A 19,652-nucleotide genomic window follows, 5' to 3' on the forward strand; every position below is an offset into this window, starting at 1 on the left:
AATCTATAAACTACACACGTATAATCTCTAAACTACACACATATAATCTAAACTACACACGTATAATCTATAAACTACACACGTATATAATCTATAAACTACACACGTATAATCTATAAACTACACACGTATATCTATAAACTACACACGTATAATCTAAAACTACAACTACTATCAACTACGTGTGTGTAGTTTATAGATATATACATGTGTATAAATCTATAACTACACGTGTGTATAATCTATAAACTACACGTGTGTATAATCTATAAACTATACGTGTGTGTAGTTTAAGATTATACATGTGTAGTTATAGATTACACGTGTGTATAATCTATAAACTACACGTGTGTATAATCTATAAACTACACGTGTGTATAATCTATAAACTACACGTGGTATAATCTATAAACTACACACGTATAATCTATAAACTACACGTGTGTATAATCTATAAACTACACGTGTGTATAATCTATAAACTACACGTGTGTATAATCTATAAACTACACGTGTGTATAATCTATAAACTACACGTGTGTATAATCTATAAACTACACACGTGTATAATCTATAAACTACACACGTGTATAATCTATAAACTACACACATATAATCTATAAACTACACGTGTGTATAATCTATAAACTACACGTGTGTATAATCTATAAACTACACACATGTATAATCTATAAACTACACGTGTGTATAATCTATAACTACACGTGTGTATAATCTATAAACTACACGTGTGTATAATCTATAAACTACACGTGTTAATCTATAAACACACGTGTGTATAATCTATAAACTACACGTGTGTATAATCTATAAACTACACGTGTGTATAATCTATAAACTACACGTGTGTATAATCTATAAACTCCCTGTGTGTTTGGTGCAGGGCTCCGGTGAACAGCTGCATGGACCTGAGCAGCACGAAGAGTCGCATCATTCACTTGTGTCTGGAGCTCACCTCCACCGTGCAGAAGGTACGACTCACACAAGTCCTCAAAATGGCGTCCAACACAAGTCCTCAAAATGGCGTCCAACACAAGTCCTCAAAATGGCGTCCAACACAAGTCCTCAAAATGGCGTCCAACACAAGTCCATAATAATAAATCTCTGATTTAAGCGGTAACGCCTGGTTAGACCTGGTTTCTTCTTGGTTTATCTGGTCTGGAGGTGTTGGGCGGTTGGTGGTTCGAATCCCAGGCTGACCGGTGCATCCTGTTGTCAGTGTTGGGGAGTAACAGATTACATGTACCAGAGTAATCAGAGTACAAATGATGAGTAACTGTATTCAGTTACAGTTACTGTTTCAGTGAGTGGTAATTAGATTACAGTTACTTTGTTGAAATAAATGGATTACACAGAGGGATTTTCCTGTTTTCTCATTTTGGGCTAAACCAGGACTAAACCAGGACTAAACCAGGACTAAACCAGGACTAAACCAGGACTAAACAGTGAGATGTGCCTGTGTGTCCTGAGCCATGTTGTTTTGTTGTTTTGTTGTTTTGGTGTTTTGTTGTTTTGTTTTTGTTTTGTTTTGGTGTTTTGTTGTTTTGTTGTTTTGTTGTTTTGGTGTTTTGTTGTTTTGGTGTTTTGTTTTGTTTTTTGTGTTTTGGTGTTTTGGTTGTTTTGTTGTTTTGGTGTTTTGTTGTTTTGGTGTTGAGATGTTCTCCTCTGGTTCTGGTGTTTCAGGACTGCACGGTTTTCGAGATGGAGGAGAAGATCCTGGAGGTGGTGAGTTCAAACCGTGACTTCCTGTTTGCGCACGTGTTCGCTTCCTGTGCGCGGCCGGCCACTTCCTGTCTTTGTGGCCGAATCCCATTTATCCAAAACGTTCCTCCTCCTCCTCCCCCCAAAAAAGAAACAGACGTGTGAAAGTAACAAGTACAAAAGTAAAAGTACAAAAGTGTCTGTACTTTACTGAAGTACTTTTTACTGTGGATACTTTTACTTCACTACATTTGAGAGAAATTATCTGAAACTGTTTTTTTTTTTAGCACATTTAATTAGATTTTCTGTCCAAACTTTGAGCAAAACAAAACACAAAAATGGCACAAAAAAAGAAGAAGAAATTAATTGAAGTAATTTAAAATCAGCTGAATTCTTTGTCAAAATCACTACATTTTATCCTTTAATTATTCTAAAAATCTCTTCATATACTTTTATTTTTTACTCTTAAAGTACATTTTTAAACAGGTACTTTAATACTTTTACTTAAGCAGATGTTTTCATGTTGTACTTTTACTTTTCCCCCGTGTGTCTGTACTTTTTATGAAGTACTTCAAGAGGGTTTGTCGTTTAGACGTTTGTTTAAAAACGTGGATTTGATCCTTAAACTCGTCTCGTCTCGGTGATGCTCCGATGACTCTGCCTCCATTTCCTGTTTTCCACAAAGCAGCAGCTGATTGGTGCTTTCCTGTTTCCTGTTTCCTGTTTCCCTTTTTAGGAAAAATCTCTTCTGTCCTCTGTCCTTCTGTCCTTCTGTCCTTCTGTCCTCTGTCCCTCTGTCCCTCTGTCCTTCTGTCCTCTGTCCTCTGTCCTCTGTCCTCTCTGTCCTCTGTCCTCTGTCCTCTGTCCTCTGTCCTTCTGTCCTCTGTCCTTCTGTCCTCTGTCCTCTGTCCTCCTCTGTCCTTCTGTCCTCTGTCCTCTGTCCTTCTGTCCTTCTGTCCTTCTGTCCTCTGTCCTTCTGTCCTCTGTCCTGTCCTCTGTCCTCTGTCCTGTCCTTCTGTCCTCTGTCCTCTGTCCTCTGTCCTCTGTCCTCTGTCCTCTGTCCTCTCTGTCCTCTGTCCTCTGTCCTCTGTCCTCTGTCCTCTGTCCTCTGTCCTCTGTCCTCTCTGTCCTCTGTCCTCTGTCCTCTGTCCTCTGTCCTCTGTCCTCTGTCCTCTGTCCTCTGTCCTCTGTCCTCTGTCCTCTGTCCTCTCTGTCCCTCTGTCCTCTGTCCTGTAGATTCTCTGTCTTTTGTATTATTTCTCTTTTTGTTTTTGTTTCAGTCCAAGTCTCTGAACGGGATTTGTGAGCAGGCGACGGCGTTGACCCCTGACCCCTGGACCCTGGAGGACGTCACCATCAGCGACGTGCGGCCGGGACAGGGACTGGTGAGGAGCCAATCACAGAACTGGAATCAAATCTGGAAGATCAATCCAAGACGCTGTGGTCTTGTTTTCCAAAAACATCGACCTGAGTCTGTGGAAAAGTCTGGATCAAAACTTAGAAACTTTAGATTATTTTAGACTTTTTTCCACAGCCTCAGGTCGTTTCTCTCTCTGGAGTTTTGTGGAGTTTTGTTAAAGTTGCTGTCGTCAACTGAACGAAAATGACCTCATATAAAAAATTATAATTCATAATTTTAGAAATAAACTCACACAAATAAAAACAGTCACACACAAAACAACACAAACCAAACACAAACGTTTGGTTTCATTTTCTGCTGTTTTGAGTCGACCTAAAATAAAAATGATAATTTCAGAATCACACAAACTGAACTTTTTACAGCACAAACAAAACACAAACGACTGACACAGTTTTTGTGTCTGTGTGTTTGATGTGGGAGTCTAGACCAGGAGTGTCCAACTGGTTTTGTTCCTGGGGTCGTGTCCAACCGACTTGGATCCAAAGTGTCTGGGTCAGAAAACTCATGTCATATAAACCCCAAAACTAACAATAAGTTCAAATATTTGTGCAGAGAAACACAAATCTATTACACAAATCTTTTTTAATTGATGAACTCTTTCTTTTACAAAATATTATAATATTATTAACAACCTGAAACTTTAAGAAAAATACAATTTCAACACAAAGTTTTAACATGAACTTGTATGGAAATAGGAATACTGTATTTTCCGGGTCATTAGTTGCGCTCTTAAGCCTCTAACTGCATCAAAAAACGACCGCACGCCACAATCCAGAGCGCCCCCATACACGAATCCACTCGGGTGTCCCAGCACGACTTCAGTAAACTACAAAGAACCACCCAGAGAACACACAAACACACACAGAACACACAAACACACACGGAGCAGACAGCGACCGCACAACGAAACACACCCACAGACACACAGACACACTCATCACTCCACGCCGACGAGGAACGGAACGGAGGAACGAACCGAAAAAGCGACGTGCGCGACGTTCCGCTTCTAGACACGACTGAGTCACTGTGAACACACCGACAATCTGTTGGTCCCAGACACACCCTCCCTACACGCCACAACTGAACAAACCCAGAGTCACCGTGAACGAACAAACAAACAAAACCACTCACCCATCACACTGTTGGGTTTCCTTTAAAGTCCCACGCCGTTTATTTGTGAAAAAAGTTCAAACATCGACCATTTAATGACAGTGCGCCTTATAATACAGAGCGACTAATCATCCATAAAATACGGTAAATCCATTTTTGTTGTAAAATCCTGCACTCGGCTCCACTTTTCTCATGTTGGACATTTTTCTGATGAGGGTGTCTCGGTCAACAGTCAAAACGATCGTCCTTTAAGAGCGTTTGGAAAGAGACAAGTCTTCATTTGTGCTGCTCTGGTGGGAGGGGCCACGTACAGAGACGCTGGAGACGCTGCTGTGATAAACACCACACAAAATTAACACCATTTTAATAGAAAATATCATTAAAATATTTTAGTAGAAAATCAGCCCAGGGCCACATTAAAGGTCTTGGAGGGCCGGATCTGGCCCCTGGGCCGGATGTTTGACACTCCTGTTCTAGAGTGATCAGGTCTTTTCTGTAGTTGGCCCCAAACTTTTGGAACCCCCCCTCACGTTCACAGCGCCCCCTTCAGTCCATTCTTTTAAGTCTCATTTAAAAACACTTTTACTCACCGACTTTACCACAGCGTGAGAACTGTGTCGTCCTCTGACTGTTTTTTAATGATTTTATTAGCAATTTTTCTATTTTAGTATTTTTTATGTTTTAATTTATTTTATTCATTTTTTTATATTATAATGTATTTATATTTTTTATTTATATTTTTTTATTATTTATTTAATTTATTTGATTAGATTTTTTTAAAATATTATAATTATTGTATTTATGTTTTTGATTTATATTTTTTATATTTATTTATTTGATTTGATTTTTATTTATTTGATTTATTTTTTGATGCTTTAGTTGATTTAATATGTTTATATTGTTTATTCTCTGTGCAGCTCTTTGGAGACTTTGTGTTGGTAAAATGTGGCAGACAAATAAATTTAGATTGGATAATTATCCAAGTATTATTTCTCTTACACAGTTTGGAGTAAAACCGACCTGAGTTTGTTCTAAATTTAAATGATCTAATTTGTGGAAAATGTCCAAACCTGCTCTTTTATATCGACCCAAAACTATCAGCAGATTTTTATCGATCGTTTCATTTCGGTCGTTAAAAACAAAACAAAAACGGTGGATGTCTAATATTTACTGAGGTTTAAATTTTAATCGCTATGGCAACAGTCTTTATTTTTCTGAAACTTTCTAAACGTCGCGTGGGTTTAAATGAACTTCTCTTTGTTTACGTCGTGCTGTTGTTGTTGTTGTTTTGTGTTTCAGGGAATTTACATCAAATCCACGTACGACGGTTTGCACCTGATCACCGGAACCACACAGAACGTGAGTCCAGTTTATGTACGACACCATTTTGTGGAGAAAAACAAAACAAAACTTGGCCAAAATGTAAAATCTGAACTATTAAATCTCTCAGAAAATGACTCAAAAGTGTTGATGTGATGTGTCCACGCAGCAAAATCACTTTATGTGACAAGTTCTCTGAAAATAATCGACCTCTAGACGAGAACGAAACATTTCAGAACAAGAAAGTCAAAAAATAAATCTGAAAAAAGATGAAAAACCTGATGTAAGTTTTAAAGAGAGAGAAAAGTTGCAGTGTGAGGTTTAAACTGAATCCCCGTGTGTCGTTTGTTCATTTGTTTTTCAAAATAAAACCTAAAATAAGAAAACGGAAAAACTATTTAAAACAATTTTCTTCATTATTTGTCTCCAAAACCAAAATGAAAAAAAAAGATAAAGATTGTTTTTTTCAGTTTTCGATTTTGTGTTTAAATGAAAAATGGAAAAAACTGAACCAGGACTAAAACAGGACTATAACAGGACTAAAACAGGACTATAACAGGACTAAACCAGGACAAAAACAGGACTGAACCAGGTCCGACCAGACTGTAACCAGACCGGGACTGAGACCAGGACTTAGACCGGTTCTGTCCTGGTTCAGTCCTGTTTTAGTCCTGTTTTAGACCGGGAACAGGACCAGGACTGAGACCGGGACTGAGACCTGGACTGAGACTGGGACCAGACCGTGATTGAGACCAGGACTGAGCTCGTTACTGAGACCGGGACCAGACTGGGACTGAAAACTTTTTAGTCTTGGTTCAGTCCAGGTTCAGTCCATTTTCCATTTTTCCATTTTTCATTCAAACACAAAATCGAAAAAAAAAAAAAAAAAATCTTTATCTGTTTTTTCATTTTGGTTTTGGACACAAATAATGAAGAAAATATATATATGTTTTTTAATAAATTTTCTTCTTTTTTTATTTTATTTTGAAAAAAATGATTGAACGAATGACACACAGATTAAACTATAAATTTAAGACTGGAGATTTGTTGTGTAAAACTGAATTCCTCTGCTGACGTCATCAGAGGAAAACTCCAAAACACAGACACAGTTCAGACTCAAGGAAAAACTTTGTGACTCTTTAAACCTTCATGTCACTAAATAAATCTCATGTCTCTGTGTCTCTGTGTGTCTCTGTTGTGTCTCTGTGTGTCTCTGTCTTTTTGTTGTGTCTCTGTCTCTGTGTGTCTCTGTCGTGTCTCTGTCTTTTTGTTGTGTCTCTGTGTCTCTGTTGTGTGTCTCTGTGTGTCTCTGTCTTTTTGTTGTGTCTCTGTCGTGTCTCTGTCTTTTTGTTGTGTCTCTGTTGTGTCTCTGTGTGTCTCTGTGTGTCTCTGTGTCTCTGTCGTGTCTCTGTCTTTTTGTTGTGTCTCTGTGTCTCTGTGTCTCTGTTGTGTCTCTGTTGTGTCTCTGTCTTTTGTTGTGTCTCTGTTGTGTCTCTGTTTGTGTCTCTGTCGTGTCTCTGTCTTTTTGTTGTGTCTCTGTTGTGTCTCTGTGTGTCTCTGTGTCTCTGTGTTTTTGTTGTGTCTCTGTGTGTCTCTGTGTCTCTGTTTGTGTCTCTGTCGTGTCTCTGTCTTTTTGTTGTGTCTCTGTGTCTCTGTTGTGTCTCTGTGTGTCTCTGTGTCTCTTTTGTTGTGTCTCTGTTGTGTCTCTGTTGTGTGTCTCTGTTGTGTCTCTGTGTGTGTCTCTGTCTTTTTGTTGTGTCTCTGTTGTGTCTCTGTGTGTCTCTGTCGTGTCTCTGTCTTTTTGTCTCTGTTGTCTCTGTGTCTCTGTCGTGTCTCTGTCTTTTTGTCGTGTGTCTCTGTGTCTCTGTCGTGTCTCTGTCTTTTTGTTGTGTCTCTGTGTGTCTCTGTGTCTCTGTTTGTGTCTCTGTCTTTTTGTTGTGTCTCTGTTTGTGTCTCTGTCTTTTTGTCGTGTCTCTGTTTGTGTCTCTGTGTCTCTGTTTGTGTCTCTGTCTTTTTGTCGTGTCTCTGTTGTGTCTCTGTCGTGTCTCTGTCTTTTTGTCGTGTCTCTGTCTCAGTCTCCGGCCGATCGGACTCAGAGGATCCACGCGGGGGACGAGTTGGTCCGAGTGGACGGGCAGACGGTGGTGAGTGTGCGGCAGAGTGGTTAGCCCTGTCTCCTCACAGTCAGACGGTGTCCTGTCGGTTTGAGCTCCCGAGACAGATTTGACAGAACTAAAGTCTGAAGTGTGATCACCATGTGACAAACTGGAGGTCAGAGGTCAGGGTTTATTAGATCTGTACAACTGTAAACGGAAAAACATCAGGAGCTTATTTTGACGGGGCAGCGTGAATCGATGGACATCACTGTCAGTTTAGGCTGCGGGAGCTCATTTCGACAGAACACAAGTCCCTGGTTCAACACCTGAACCTCTCTGTGTTTATTCCACCTGTGTCCAGGTCTCTCCTCTCTGATTGGTCAGTTCTGTTTCCTGTGCTCTGATTGGTCAGTTCTGTTTCCTGTGCTCTGATTGGTCAGGTGACTCTTTCTCTCCTCTGATTGGTCAAGTGACTGTGTCCTGTGCTCTGATTGGTCATGTGACTGTTTCTGTGCTCTGATTGGTCAAGTGACTGTGTCCTGTGCTCTGATTGGTCATGTGACTGTGTCCTGTGCTCTGATTGGTCATGTGACTGTTCTCTGTGCTCTGATTGGTCAGGTGACTGTTCTCTGTGCTCTGATTGGTCAGGTGACTGTTTTCTCTCCTCTGATTGGTCAAGTGACTGTGTCCTGTGCTCTGATTGGTCATGTGACTGTTCTCTGTGCTCTGATTGGTCAGGTGACTGTTCTCTGTGCTCTGATTGGTCATGTGACTGTTCTCTGTGCTCTGATTTGGTCAGTGACTGTGTCCTGTGCTCTGATTGGTCATGTGACTGTGTCTCTGTGCTCTGATTGGTCAGTGACTGTTCTCTGTGCTCTGATTGGTCAGTGACTGTGTCCTGTGCTCTGATTGGTCATGTGACTGTTCTCTGTGCTCTGATTGGTCAGGTGACTGTTCTCTGTGCTCTGATTGGTCAGGTGACTGTTCTCTGTGCTCTGATTGGTCATGTGACTGTTCTCTGTGCTCTGATTGGTCAGGTGACTGTTCTCTGTGCTCTGATTGGTCAGGTGACTGTTCTCTGTGCTCTGATTGGTCAGGTGGGCTGGCAGTTGAAGCGGTTGGTGGAGCGTTTGCGTTCGGACTCGGGGTCGGTGGTTCTGACGCTGAAGAAGCGAGCGGCGGGAAACGTGAGCGCGGCGCCGCTCAGGAACATGCGCTGGAGACCCCCTCTGGTCAAGGTCAGTACTGCAGCCCCCACAACACAGGTATAATACTCCCTACGACAGACGAAGCACAGCCAGACTGGACTGAACGGGACGGAAACAACTTCAACTGCCGTAAAACACCAAATAATCACCGGGTTTGAATGAACCGACACCGAGTGCAGGTGTAGAGTTTGATAAACAACCACCGGGTCCAAAAAAACTCTGAGTCTAATGCAGTCGAGTCTAATGCAGTCGAGTCTAATGCAGTCGAGTCTAATGCAGTCGAGTCTAATGCAGTCGAGTCTAATGCAGTCGAGTCTAATGCAGTCGAGTCTAATGCAGTCGAGTCTAATGCAGTCGAGTCTAATGCAGTAATGCAGTCGAGTCTAATGCAGTCGAATCTAATGCAGTCGAGTCTAATGCAGTCGAGTCTAATGCAGTCGAGTCTAATGCAGTCAAATCTAATGCAGTCGAGTCTAATGCAGTCTAATGCAGTCGAGCAGTCAGTCGAGTCCAGTCGAGTCCAGTCCAGTCGAGTCAGTGTTTGTGGCTCAAACTGCCATTTCCCAGTTTTTGTTTTTTATTGAACCAAGATGTGAAGATTCGTGCAGCGACACACACAGAGTCTGATGTTTACAGCGACAGGAGCGGTTTGACTTCAGGTCAGTGCTGCCCACACCAGTCTGGTCGTGTGACTCGGAGTGGACAGGCTCTGTCCTGATCGGCCTCAGCTTCACTGAAAAAGTGGAGGAACAGACGACGTCTCTGTGAAATCCTGATTTCAAAGTGACGTAAAAAAAGAAAGACGGAGCGACACATCGGGCAGGAAACTGAAGCAGGTTTGAGGAGTTTTGGTAAAATGACTCGAGTTTGTCGACTGGGAGGAAACAGCGACGTGATCGTAGCTGCTGCGGCGTCAGAGGAAAGTCGTGGCGAAGGGACGAGGCGCCAAGAATCTGCCCACAAGGTAAAAAGGCAAAGGAGTCGCCAGGACATGTAGAACGGCGACGCTGAGCAAGATTTTTGTGACGAAGGAATTAATGTCCTGCCCCAAATCACCGCCTGGTCTCAAATAAAAGCCTGGTCTGTTAAGTGACTGAAACAAATAAACGCCCCGGAGAAAAACAAATAATATCAGAAACAATTACACACATACACTAATCGTCGTCATCGTCGTCTAGAGCAAATGTGGGACTGCGTCTCTTGATGAAGATCTTTCTGTAAAGTCTCAGTGCAGCAATTCAAATTCTTAAGAGGCATTTTTTATGATTTCCTCCAAAACCATCTGGAATTAATCCTAAAATGACAAACTGTGGTTCTTTATTACAGAATTACCAAAATCTGAAACATAAATGGGTAATTTTTTTTTATTGTCTCCGTTTAAAACTAAAGATGTAAAGTGTAAAAGGTGCGAGCGCCGTCGTCACGGAGACCAAGTTTTTGTGGATTTAAACAAAGCGACGCGGATCAGGAAGTGTGTGAGCGCAGATAAACCCCGAGTCCACCGAGGCCCGCCGGATCCGTCCTGTCAGGGTCAAAGGTCACTTCCTCCACAGCGCAAGACCAGGACTAAAACAGGACTAAACCAGGACTAAACCAGGACTAAACCAGGACTAAACCAGGACTAAAACTGAGTCTAAACCAGAGTCTAAACCAGGACTAAACCAGGACTAAAACTGAGTCTAAACCAGAGTCTAAACCAGGACTAAAACTGAGTCTAAACCAGAGTCTAAACCAGGACTGAACCAAGACTGAACCAAGACTGAACCAGAACTGAACCAGGTCTAAACCAGGACTAAACCAAGACTGAACCAAGACTGAACCAGAACTGAACCAGGTCTAAACCAGGACTAAACCAGGACTAAAACAGGACTAAACCAGAGTCTAAACCAGGACTAAAACTGAGTCTAAACCAGAGTCTAAACCAGGACTGAACCAGGACTGAACCAGGTCTAAACCAGGACTAAACCAGGACTAAACCAGGACTAAACCAGGTCTGAACCAGGACTAAACCAGGACTAAACCAGGTCTAAACCAGGACTAAAACTGAGTCTAAACCAGAGTCTAAACCAAGACTGAACCAAGACTGAACAAGACTGAACCAGGACTGAACCAGGTCTAAACCAGGACTAAACCAGGACTAAACCAGGACTAAACCAGGTCTGAACCAGGACTAAACCAGGACTAAACCAGGTCTAAACCAGGACTAAACCAGGTCTGAACCAGGACTAAACCAGGACTAAACCAGGACTGAACCAGGTCTAAACCAGGACTAAACCAGGACTAAACCAGGTCTCTCTTGCGCCCTCTTGTGGTCTGCAGTGGTGTTGCAGTTCATTGTTATTTTGTTTTGTTCAGACTCATCAGCCCAGTGCACCCAGACCCGGACCTGGACCAGAACCAGAACCAGGACCAGAACCAGTAGCAGCGTCCATCCTGGATCTGTACATCCCTCCTCCTCCTTCTGCCCCCTACAGTCCACTGTGAGTAACTGCACGTTCCTCTGTTCCTCTGTAGAACCTTCAGCCGCTCCTGGTGCCGCTCCTCTCCATGGTTTAGTCCTGGTTTAGTCCTGGTTTAGTCCTGGTTTAGTCCTGGTTTTAGTCCTGGTTTAGTCCTGGTTTAGTCCTGGTTTTAGTCCTGGTTTTAGTCCTGGTTTTAGTCCTGGTTTAGTCCTGGTTTAGTCCTGGTTTTAGTCCTGGTTTAGTCCTGGTTTAGACCTGGTTTAGTCTTGGTTCAGTCCTGGTTTTAGTCCTGGTTTAGTCCTGGTTTTAGTCCTGGTTTAGTCCTGGTTTAGTCCTGGTTTTAGTCCTGGTTTTAGTCCTGGTTTAGTCCTGGTTTAGTCCTGGTTTAGACCTGGTTTAGTCTTGGTTCAGTCCTGGTTTTAGTCCTGGTTTAGTCCTGGTTTAGTCCTGGTTTTAGTCCTGGTTTAGTCCTGGTTTTAGTCCTGGTTTTAGTCCTGGTTTAGTCCTGGTTTAGTCCTGGTTTAGACCTGGTTTAGTCTTGGTTCAGTCCTGGTTTTAGTCCTGGTTTAGTCCTGGTTTTAGTCCTGGTTTTAGTCCTGGTTTTAGTCCTGGTTTAGTCCTGGTTTAGTCCTGGTTTTAGTCCTGGTTTAGTCCTGGTTTAGTCCTGGTTTAGTCCTGGTTAGTCCTGGTTTAGTCCTGGTTTTCCTGGTTTAGTCCTGGTTTTAGTCCTGGTTTAGTCCTGGTTTAGTCCTGGTTTAGTCCTGGTTTAGTCCTGGTTTAGTCCTGGTTTAGTCCTGGTTTAGTCCTGGTTTAGTCCTGGTTTTAGTCCTGGTTTAGTCCTGGTTTTAGTCCTGGTTTTAGTCCTGGTTTAGTCCTGGTTTTAGTCCTGGTTTAGTCCTGGTTTTAGTCCTGGTTTAGTCCTGGTTTTAGTCCTGGTTTTAGTCCTGGTTTAGTCCTGGTTTAGTCCTGGTTCAGCCCAAAATGTAAAACAGTTAAATCCCTCTGTGTTTAATCCATTTATTTGAACAAAGTAACTGTAATCCAATTCCCACTCACTGAAACAGTAACTGTAACTGAATACAGTTACTCATCATGTGTACTCTGATTACTCTGGTACATGAAGATGAGGTAGAGTTGGACGTCCAGTTGTCAGTGCACAAAATGAAGCATCAAAATTAAACATTTACAAAGAAAACAGACATTTAATCCATCATATTTTTAGTTTCTGTTATATAATATTATGTTAATGTTAATGTTATATAATATTATGTTAATGTTAATGTTATATAATGTCTAATTCTGAAATCCTTGGATGAGCTGCAGACTCCTGATCTTTATGAAAGGAAAATAATGAAGAAAAAAACAACAACAACTATTTTCTTCATTATTTGTCTCCAAAACCAAAATGAAAAAACAAATGAACTAAACTAGAGACTAAACCAGGACTGAACCAGGACTAAACCAGGACTAAACCAGGACTGAACCAGGACTGAACCAGGACTGAACCAGGACTGGACTGACTGAACCAGGACTAAACCAGGACTGAACCAGGACTGAACCAGGACTGAACCAGGACCAGGACTGAACCAGGACTGAACCAGGACTAAACTGAACCAGGACTGAAACCAGGACTGAAACCAGGACTGAACCAGGACTAAACCAGGACTGAAACCAGGACTGAACCAGGACTGAACCAGGACTGAACCAGGAAACTGAACCAGGACTGAACCAGGACTAAACCAGGACTAAACCAGGACCAGGACTAAACCAGGACTAAACCAGGACTAAACCAGGACTAAACCAGGACTAAACTGAACCAGGACCCAGGACTAAACCAGGACGGATCTTTATAGGATTTTATTTATTTAATTTGTATTATTATATAATTGTTACATTAAACAATTTATTTCCTTTTATTTACTAATTATGGTTAAAAACAAGAACAGGTTCATGTTGGCTTGAGCAGGTCTTGACTTAAGGATTTGAAATAAAAACCTCAAGATTTAGTTTTTTTATTTTTATTTTAACTAAAATTTAACCTCAGTTTTGGTGAGTGATTCTCAACATGAAACTTAAATCCAGGTTTTTCCTCGAAAATCATTTTTATGAACAAACTGTGCTGTGACGACTGAGCTCTGATTGGCTGTGAGGAGTTTGTGCTGAGCTCTGATTGGCTGTGAGGTGTTTGTGCTGGGCTCTGATTGGCTGTGAGGTGTTTGTGCTGAGCTCTGATTGGCTGTGAGGAGTTTGTGCTGAGCTCTGATTGGCTGTGAGGAGTTTGTGCTGAGCTCTGATTGGCTGTGAGGTGTTTGTGCTGAGCTCTGATTGGCTGTGAGGAGTTTGTGCTGAGCTCTGATTGGCTGTGAGGTGAGGTGTTTGTGCTTCACACTTTGTCCTTTCACAGTTAGAATATCCCGTAATGCTGCTTTAACTCGTTGTGTTTCAGTGAGTCGGGTTCGTCTTTGCTCCGAGCTCTGGACAAACCGCTCGGCAGCTCGGACCCCGTGACCCCCGTGACCCCCGTGACCCCGGCGACCTCAGACGACCCTCGACCTGTGAACCCCGTGAGGCTGCGTCAGCGCTCGTCTGCACGGAGTGAGTCTCACATCCTCACCTGAACCTGACCCAGACACAAACCTTTAAATCGGAATTTAAATCTTTTTACATGGAAATAAAACTTCTGAATCGTTTTACCTGTTAAACTCCTGAATCCGTTTGTCAATTGTTTTTCAAAATAAAACGATTTTGTTTAAATGAAAAATAACGGTCGTTTCCCGTTTCCGTGACTTGAAAATGCAAACCGGACTTTTGCGCCGCATACGGACTAAACCAGGACTAAACCAGGACTAAACCAGGACTAAACCGGGACTAAACCAGGACTAAACCAGGACTAAACCGGGACTAAACCAGGACTAAACCAGGACTGAACCAGTGTCAATCCTGGTCTCAGTCCTGGTCCTGGTCTGAGTTCTGACCACGTTGAATCTTGGTTTAGTCCTGGTTCAGTCCTGGTTTAGTCCTGGTTCAGTCCTGGTTTAGTCCTGGTTTAGTCCTGGTTTAGTCCTGGTTTAGTCCTGGTTCAGTCCTGGTTTAGTTCTGGTTTCAGTCCTGGTTCTAGTTCTGGTTTAGTCCTGGTTCAGTCCTGGTCTAGTCCTGGTCTAGTCTTGGTTTAGACCTGGTTCAGTCCTGGTTTAGTCCTGGTTTAGTCCTGGTCTAGTCCTGGTCTAGTCCTGGTTCAGTCCTGGTCTAGTCCTGGTTCAGTCCTGGTTTAGTCCTGGTCTAGACCTGGTCTAGTCCTGGTTTAGTTCTGGTTCAGTCCTGGTTCAGTCCTGGTTTAGTCCTGGTCTAGTCCTGGTCTAGTCTTGGTTTAGTCCTGGTTTAGTCCTGGTTTAGTTCTGGTTCAGTCCTGGTCTAGTTCTGGTCTAGTCCTGGTTCAGTCCTGGTCTAGTCCTGGTCTAGTCTTGGTTTAGTCCTGGTCTAGTCCTGGTTCAGTCCTGGTCTAGTTCTGGTTTAGTCCTGGTTTAGTCCTGGTTCAGTCCTGGTCTAGTTCTGGTCTAGTCCTGGTTCAGTCCTGGTCTAGTCCTGGTCTAGTCTTGGTTTAGTCCTGGTCTAGTCTTGGTTTAGTCCTGGTTTAGTCCTGGTTTAGTTCTGGTTTAGTTCTGGTTCAGTCCTGGTCTAGTCCTGGTCTAGTCCTGGTTTAGTCCTGGTTTAGTCCTGGTTTAGTCCTGGTTTAGTCCTGGTTTAGTTCTGGTTTAGTCCTGGTTTAGTCCTGGTCTAGTCCTGGTTAGTCTTGGTTTAGTCCTGGTTTAGTTCTGGTTTAGTTCTGGTTTAGTTCTGGTCTAGTCTTGGTTTAGTCCTGGTTTAGTTCCTGGTTTAGTTCTGGTTTAGTTCTGGTTTAGTCCTGGTTTAGTTCTGGTTTAGTTCTGGTTTAGTTCTGGTTTAGTCTGGTTTAGTTCTGGTTTAGTTCTGGTTTAGTTCTGGTTTAGTCCTGGTTTAGTTCTGGTTTAGTCCTGGTTTAGTCCTGGTTTAGTCCTGGTTTAGTTCTGGTTTAGTCTGGTTTAGTCTTGGTTTAGTCCTGGTTTAGTTCTGGTTTAGTTCTGGTTTAGTTCTGGTTTAGTCCTGGTTTAGTTCTGGTTTAGTTCTGGTTAGTCCTGGTTTAGTCCTGGTTTAGTTCTGGTTTAGTTTGGTTTAGTCCTGGTTTAGTCCTGGTTTAGTTCTGGTTTAGTTCTGGTTTAGTCCTGGTTTAGTTCTGGTTTAGTTCTGGTTTAGTCCTGGTTCAGTCCTGGTTTAGTCCTGGTTTAGTCCTGGTTCAGTCCTGGTTTAGTTCTGGTTTAGTCCTGGTTTAGTTCTGGTTTAGTCCTGGTTTAGTCCTGGTTTAGTCCTGGTTTAGTTCCTGGTTTAGTCCTGGTTCAGTCCTGGTTTAGTCTGGTTTAGTCCTGGTTTAGTCCTGGTTTAGTTCTGGTTTAGTCCTGGTTTAGTTCTGGTTTAGTCCGTTATCCGTTTTGTCCATTTTTCATTTAAACACAAAATCAAAAATTGAAAAAACAAATCATTTTCTGTTTTGTTCATTTTGGTTTTGGAGACAAATAATGAAGAATATTTGTTTAGTTTTTTTTTTTTTTTCGTTTTTTTAATTTTTAATTTTTATTTTGAAAACTCATGAACAAATGAAACACAGATTTACAAGTTTTCCTCATAAACCTCAATTCAGAATTTTTATTTCCATGTAAAAGGAGAAGATTTTAACTCAAAATAATTTAAAAAACATGATGTAAACGTCTGTGTAACTTTCCTGGTGGATGTTTCTCTGTTTCCATGGCGATGATGATGTTGTTGTTTCTGGAATGTTCCACACTTCAGTCTCCATGGAAACGAGCAGCTGACTCCATGTAAAAAAAAAAATCACCTGTAACTGAGTAAATAAATAAAAAGACACTGTGGAACATTTCAGACTCCAGACGAAACGACAGCATCTCCATGGAGACGAGCAGAAAATGACGTAGTGTTGCTTTAATCTTTTTGTTTTTGTTCAGGTAAAACTCGACCAGTGTCAATGCCCACAGACCTGAGCTCCAGAGTCCATCCACGGAAAGGTCTGGACCAGGACCGGACCAGGACTAAACCAGGACCGGACCAGGACCGAACCAGGACCGAACCAGGACCGAACCAGGACCGAACCAGGACTAAACCAGGACTAAACCAGGACCAAACCAGGACCGAACCAGGACTAAACCAGGACTGACTAAACCAGGACTAAACCAGGACTAAACCAGGACTGAACCAGGACTGAACCAGGACTGGACCAGGACCGGACCAGGACTAAACCAGGACTGGACCAGGACTAAACCAGGACTGAACCAGGACTGAACCAGGACTAAACCAGGACCAAACCAGGACTAAACCAGGACTAAACTAAACCAGGACTAAACCAGGAAAACCAGGACTAAACCAGGACTAAACAGGACCAGGACTACCAGGACTAAACCAGGACTAAACCAGGACTAAACCAGGACTAAACTAAACCAGGACCAGGAACCAGGACTAAAACCAGGACTAAACTAAACCAGGTCTAAACCAGGACCAAAACCAGGACTAAACCAGGACTAAACTAAATCAGGACTAAACCAGGACTATACCAGGACCAAACCAGGACTAAACCAGGACTAAACTAAACCAGGACTAAACCAGGACTAAACCAGGACTAAACCAGGACTAAACCAGGACTAAACGCGGTCTAAACGTGGTCTAAACGTGGTCTAAACGTGGTCTAAACGTGGTCTGGTTGCAGGTCTTCATCGTTGTGTGAGTAATGATCGAGTCTCCGTGGTTTTGGAGGAGGGGCTTCTGCCGGTGCAGTTCCGCGCTCGGCCTCCAGGTCGCGGCGTCGACCACATCAGAGGGAGTCACTGCTTCCTCGGCCCCGACCTCCACCACAGCGCCACCATCCCCTACCCCCACCCCGACCCCGGACCCGACACCGGACCGGGGTCCGGACCGGGACCGAGGACCGGGACCGAGACCTGAGACCAGACCCGAGACCAGACCCGGGTCCAGGAGCAAAGCCGGCTCCGTGATCGGGGGCTGGCTGTCCCGACTGCGACTCCTGAGTCACTGAAACGAAGAAACGAAGGTCTGGACTAAACCAGGACTGAACCGGGACTGAACCAGATCTCAACCGGGACTGAACCAGGTCTAAACCAGTTTTAAACCATTTAAAGTTCCACCGCTTCAGTTTGAAAACATCTAAAACTGCCTAAAAAAAAAAGCAAATCAGGACTAAACCAGGACTAAACAAGAGCTAAGGCAGGTCTAAACCAGGTCTAAACCAGGTCTGAACCAGGTCTAAACCAGGTCTGAACCAGGTCTGAACCAGGTCTAAACCAGGTCTGAACCGGGACTCCACAGCTCCGTCTTGTGACAAATGAACAGCTGAATGGTTTATGCAAAAGTACTCAGGAATTATGAGCATGTGGAACTCAAAAATTTGCTTTAAACAAACTTTTTTGTCATTTTCTCTTGTGCAGGACTAAACCAGGACTAAACCAGGACTAAACCAGTTTTAGACCAGTTAAAGTTCCTCTGTTTTAGTTTGAAAACATCTAAAACTGCCAAAGAAAGAGCCTTTCTAAACCAGGACTAAACAAGAGCTAAACTGAGTCTGAACCAGGACTAAACCAGGACTAAACCAGGACTAAACCAGGTCTAAACCGGGACTCGACGGCTCCCTCTTGTGGGATCTGATAAATGAACAAGTTTGTAAAAATACTCAGGAATTACAAGTGTGCAGGACTCAAAAAACTGCTTTTAAAGAACTAGTACTTGTCATGTTCTCTTGTACAGGACTAAACCAGGACTGAACCAGATCTCAACCAGGACTGAACCAGGACTGAACCAGATCTCAACCAGGACTATAACAGGACTAAGCCAGTTTTAGACCATTTAAAGTTCCACCGTTTCAGTTTGAAAACATCTAAAACTGCCTAAAGAAAAAGCCTTTCTAAACCAGGTCTAAACCAGGTCTAAACCAGAACTAAACCAGGTCTAAACCAGAACTAAACCAGGTCTAAACCAGAACTAAACCAGGTCTAAACCAGAACTAAACCAGGTCTAAACCAGAACTAAACCAGGTCTAAACCAGAACTAACCAGGTAAACCAGAACTAAACCAGAACTAAACCAGGACTAAACCAGAACTAAACCAGGATTAAAACCAGGACTAAACCAGAACTAAACCAGAACTAAACCAGGACTAAACCAGAACTAAACCAGGACTAAACCAGAACTAAACCAGGTCTAAACCAGAACTAAACCAGGATTAAACCAGGACTAAACCAGAACTAAACCAGGACTAAACCAGAACTAAACCAGGATAAACCAGGACTAAACCAGAACTAAACCAGAACTAAACCAGGACTAAACCAGGACTAAACCAGACTAAAGAATAAACCAGGACTAAACCAGGATTAAACCAGGACTAAACCAGAACTAAACCAGAACTAAACCAGGACTAAACCAGACTAAACCAGGACTAAACCAGAACTAAACCAGGACTAAACCAGAACTAAACCAGGACTAAACCAGAACTAAACCAGGATTAAACCAGGACTAAACCAGAACTAAACCAGAACTAAACCAGGACTAAACCAGAACTAAACTAAACAGAACTAAACCAGGACTAAACCAGAACTAAACCAGAATAAACCAGGACTAAACCAGGTCTAAACCAGGACTAAACCAATTAAACCAGGACTAAACCAGGACTAAACCAGGTCTAAACCAGAACTAAACCAGACTAAACCAGGACTAAACCAGGTCTAAACCAGAACTAAACCAGGACTAAACCAGAACTAAACCAGGACTAAACCAGGTCTAAACCAGGATAAACCAGGACTAAACCAGGTCTAACCAGGTCTAAACCAGGACTAAACCAGGCTAACCAGAACTAACCAGGAACTAAACCAGGTCTAAACCAGGATTAAACCAGGTCTAAACCAGACTAAAACCAGGACTAAAACCAGGACTAAACCAGGACTAAACCAGGTCTAAACCAGGACTAAACCAGGACTAAACCAGGACTAAACCAGGACTAAACCAGGACTAAACCAGGTCTAAACCAGGACTAAACCAGGTCTAAACCAGGACTAAACCAGGACTAAACCAGGTCTAAACCAGGACTAAACCAGGACTCGGTGGCTCCCTCTTGTGGAATCTGACAAACGAACAACTTTGTAAAAAATACTCAGGAATGACGAGCGTCTGAAACTCAAAAATCTGCTTTTAAAGAATCGTATTTGTCATTTTTCTGTTGTGCAGGA

At 42.6% G+C, this 19,652-nt stretch overlaps 1 protein-coding gene across 2 annotated transcripts in view; it reads left to right on the forward strand.

Annotated features, from left to right (window-relative positions):
* cnksr3 (cnksr family member 3) overlaps positions 1-18,436 on the forward strand; it is a 37,851-nt gene extending 19,415 nt beyond the window's left edge. Inside the window, exons 4-14 of one of the 2 annotated variants that reach the window (XR_008631628.1) lie at positions 905-992; positions 1,705-1,746; positions 3,003-3,107; positions 5,552-5,611; positions 7,648-7,716; positions 8,766-8,906; positions 11,232-11,356; positions 13,785-13,933; positions 16,372-16,431; positions 17,127-18,344; positions 18,378-18,436. Coding sequence is in view for 1 of the 2 variants with exons in the window: in XM_055149140.1 (XP_055005115.1) it covers positions 905-992; positions 1,705-1,746; positions 3,003-3,107; positions 5,552-5,611; positions 7,648-7,716; positions 8,766-8,906; positions 11,232-11,356; positions 13,785-13,933; positions 16,372-16,431; positions 17,127-17,362 (1,075 nt within the window). In the remaining variant the exon portion in view is untranslated. Of the gene's footprint in view, positions 1-904; positions 993-1,704; positions 1,747-3,002; positions 3,108-5,551; positions 5,612-7,647; positions 7,717-8,765; positions 8,907-11,231; positions 11,357-13,784; positions 13,934-16,371; positions 16,432-17,126 lie in introns of both variants that reach the window. The other variant, XM_055149140.1, reaches the window with a different exon arrangement.
* Positions 18,437-19,652: the final 1,216 nt, after the last annotated feature.

This window comes from Boleophthalmus pectinirostris, unplaced genomic scaffold (genome assembly GCF_026225935.1).
Source record: "Boleophthalmus pectinirostris isolate CB_2022bp ecotype Guang Dong unplaced genomic scaffold, ASM2622593v1 HiC_scaffold_13, whole genome shotgun sequence".
NCBI lineage: Eukaryota > Metazoa > Chordata > Actinopteri > Gobiiformes > Gobiidae > Boleophthalmus > Boleophthalmus pectinirostris.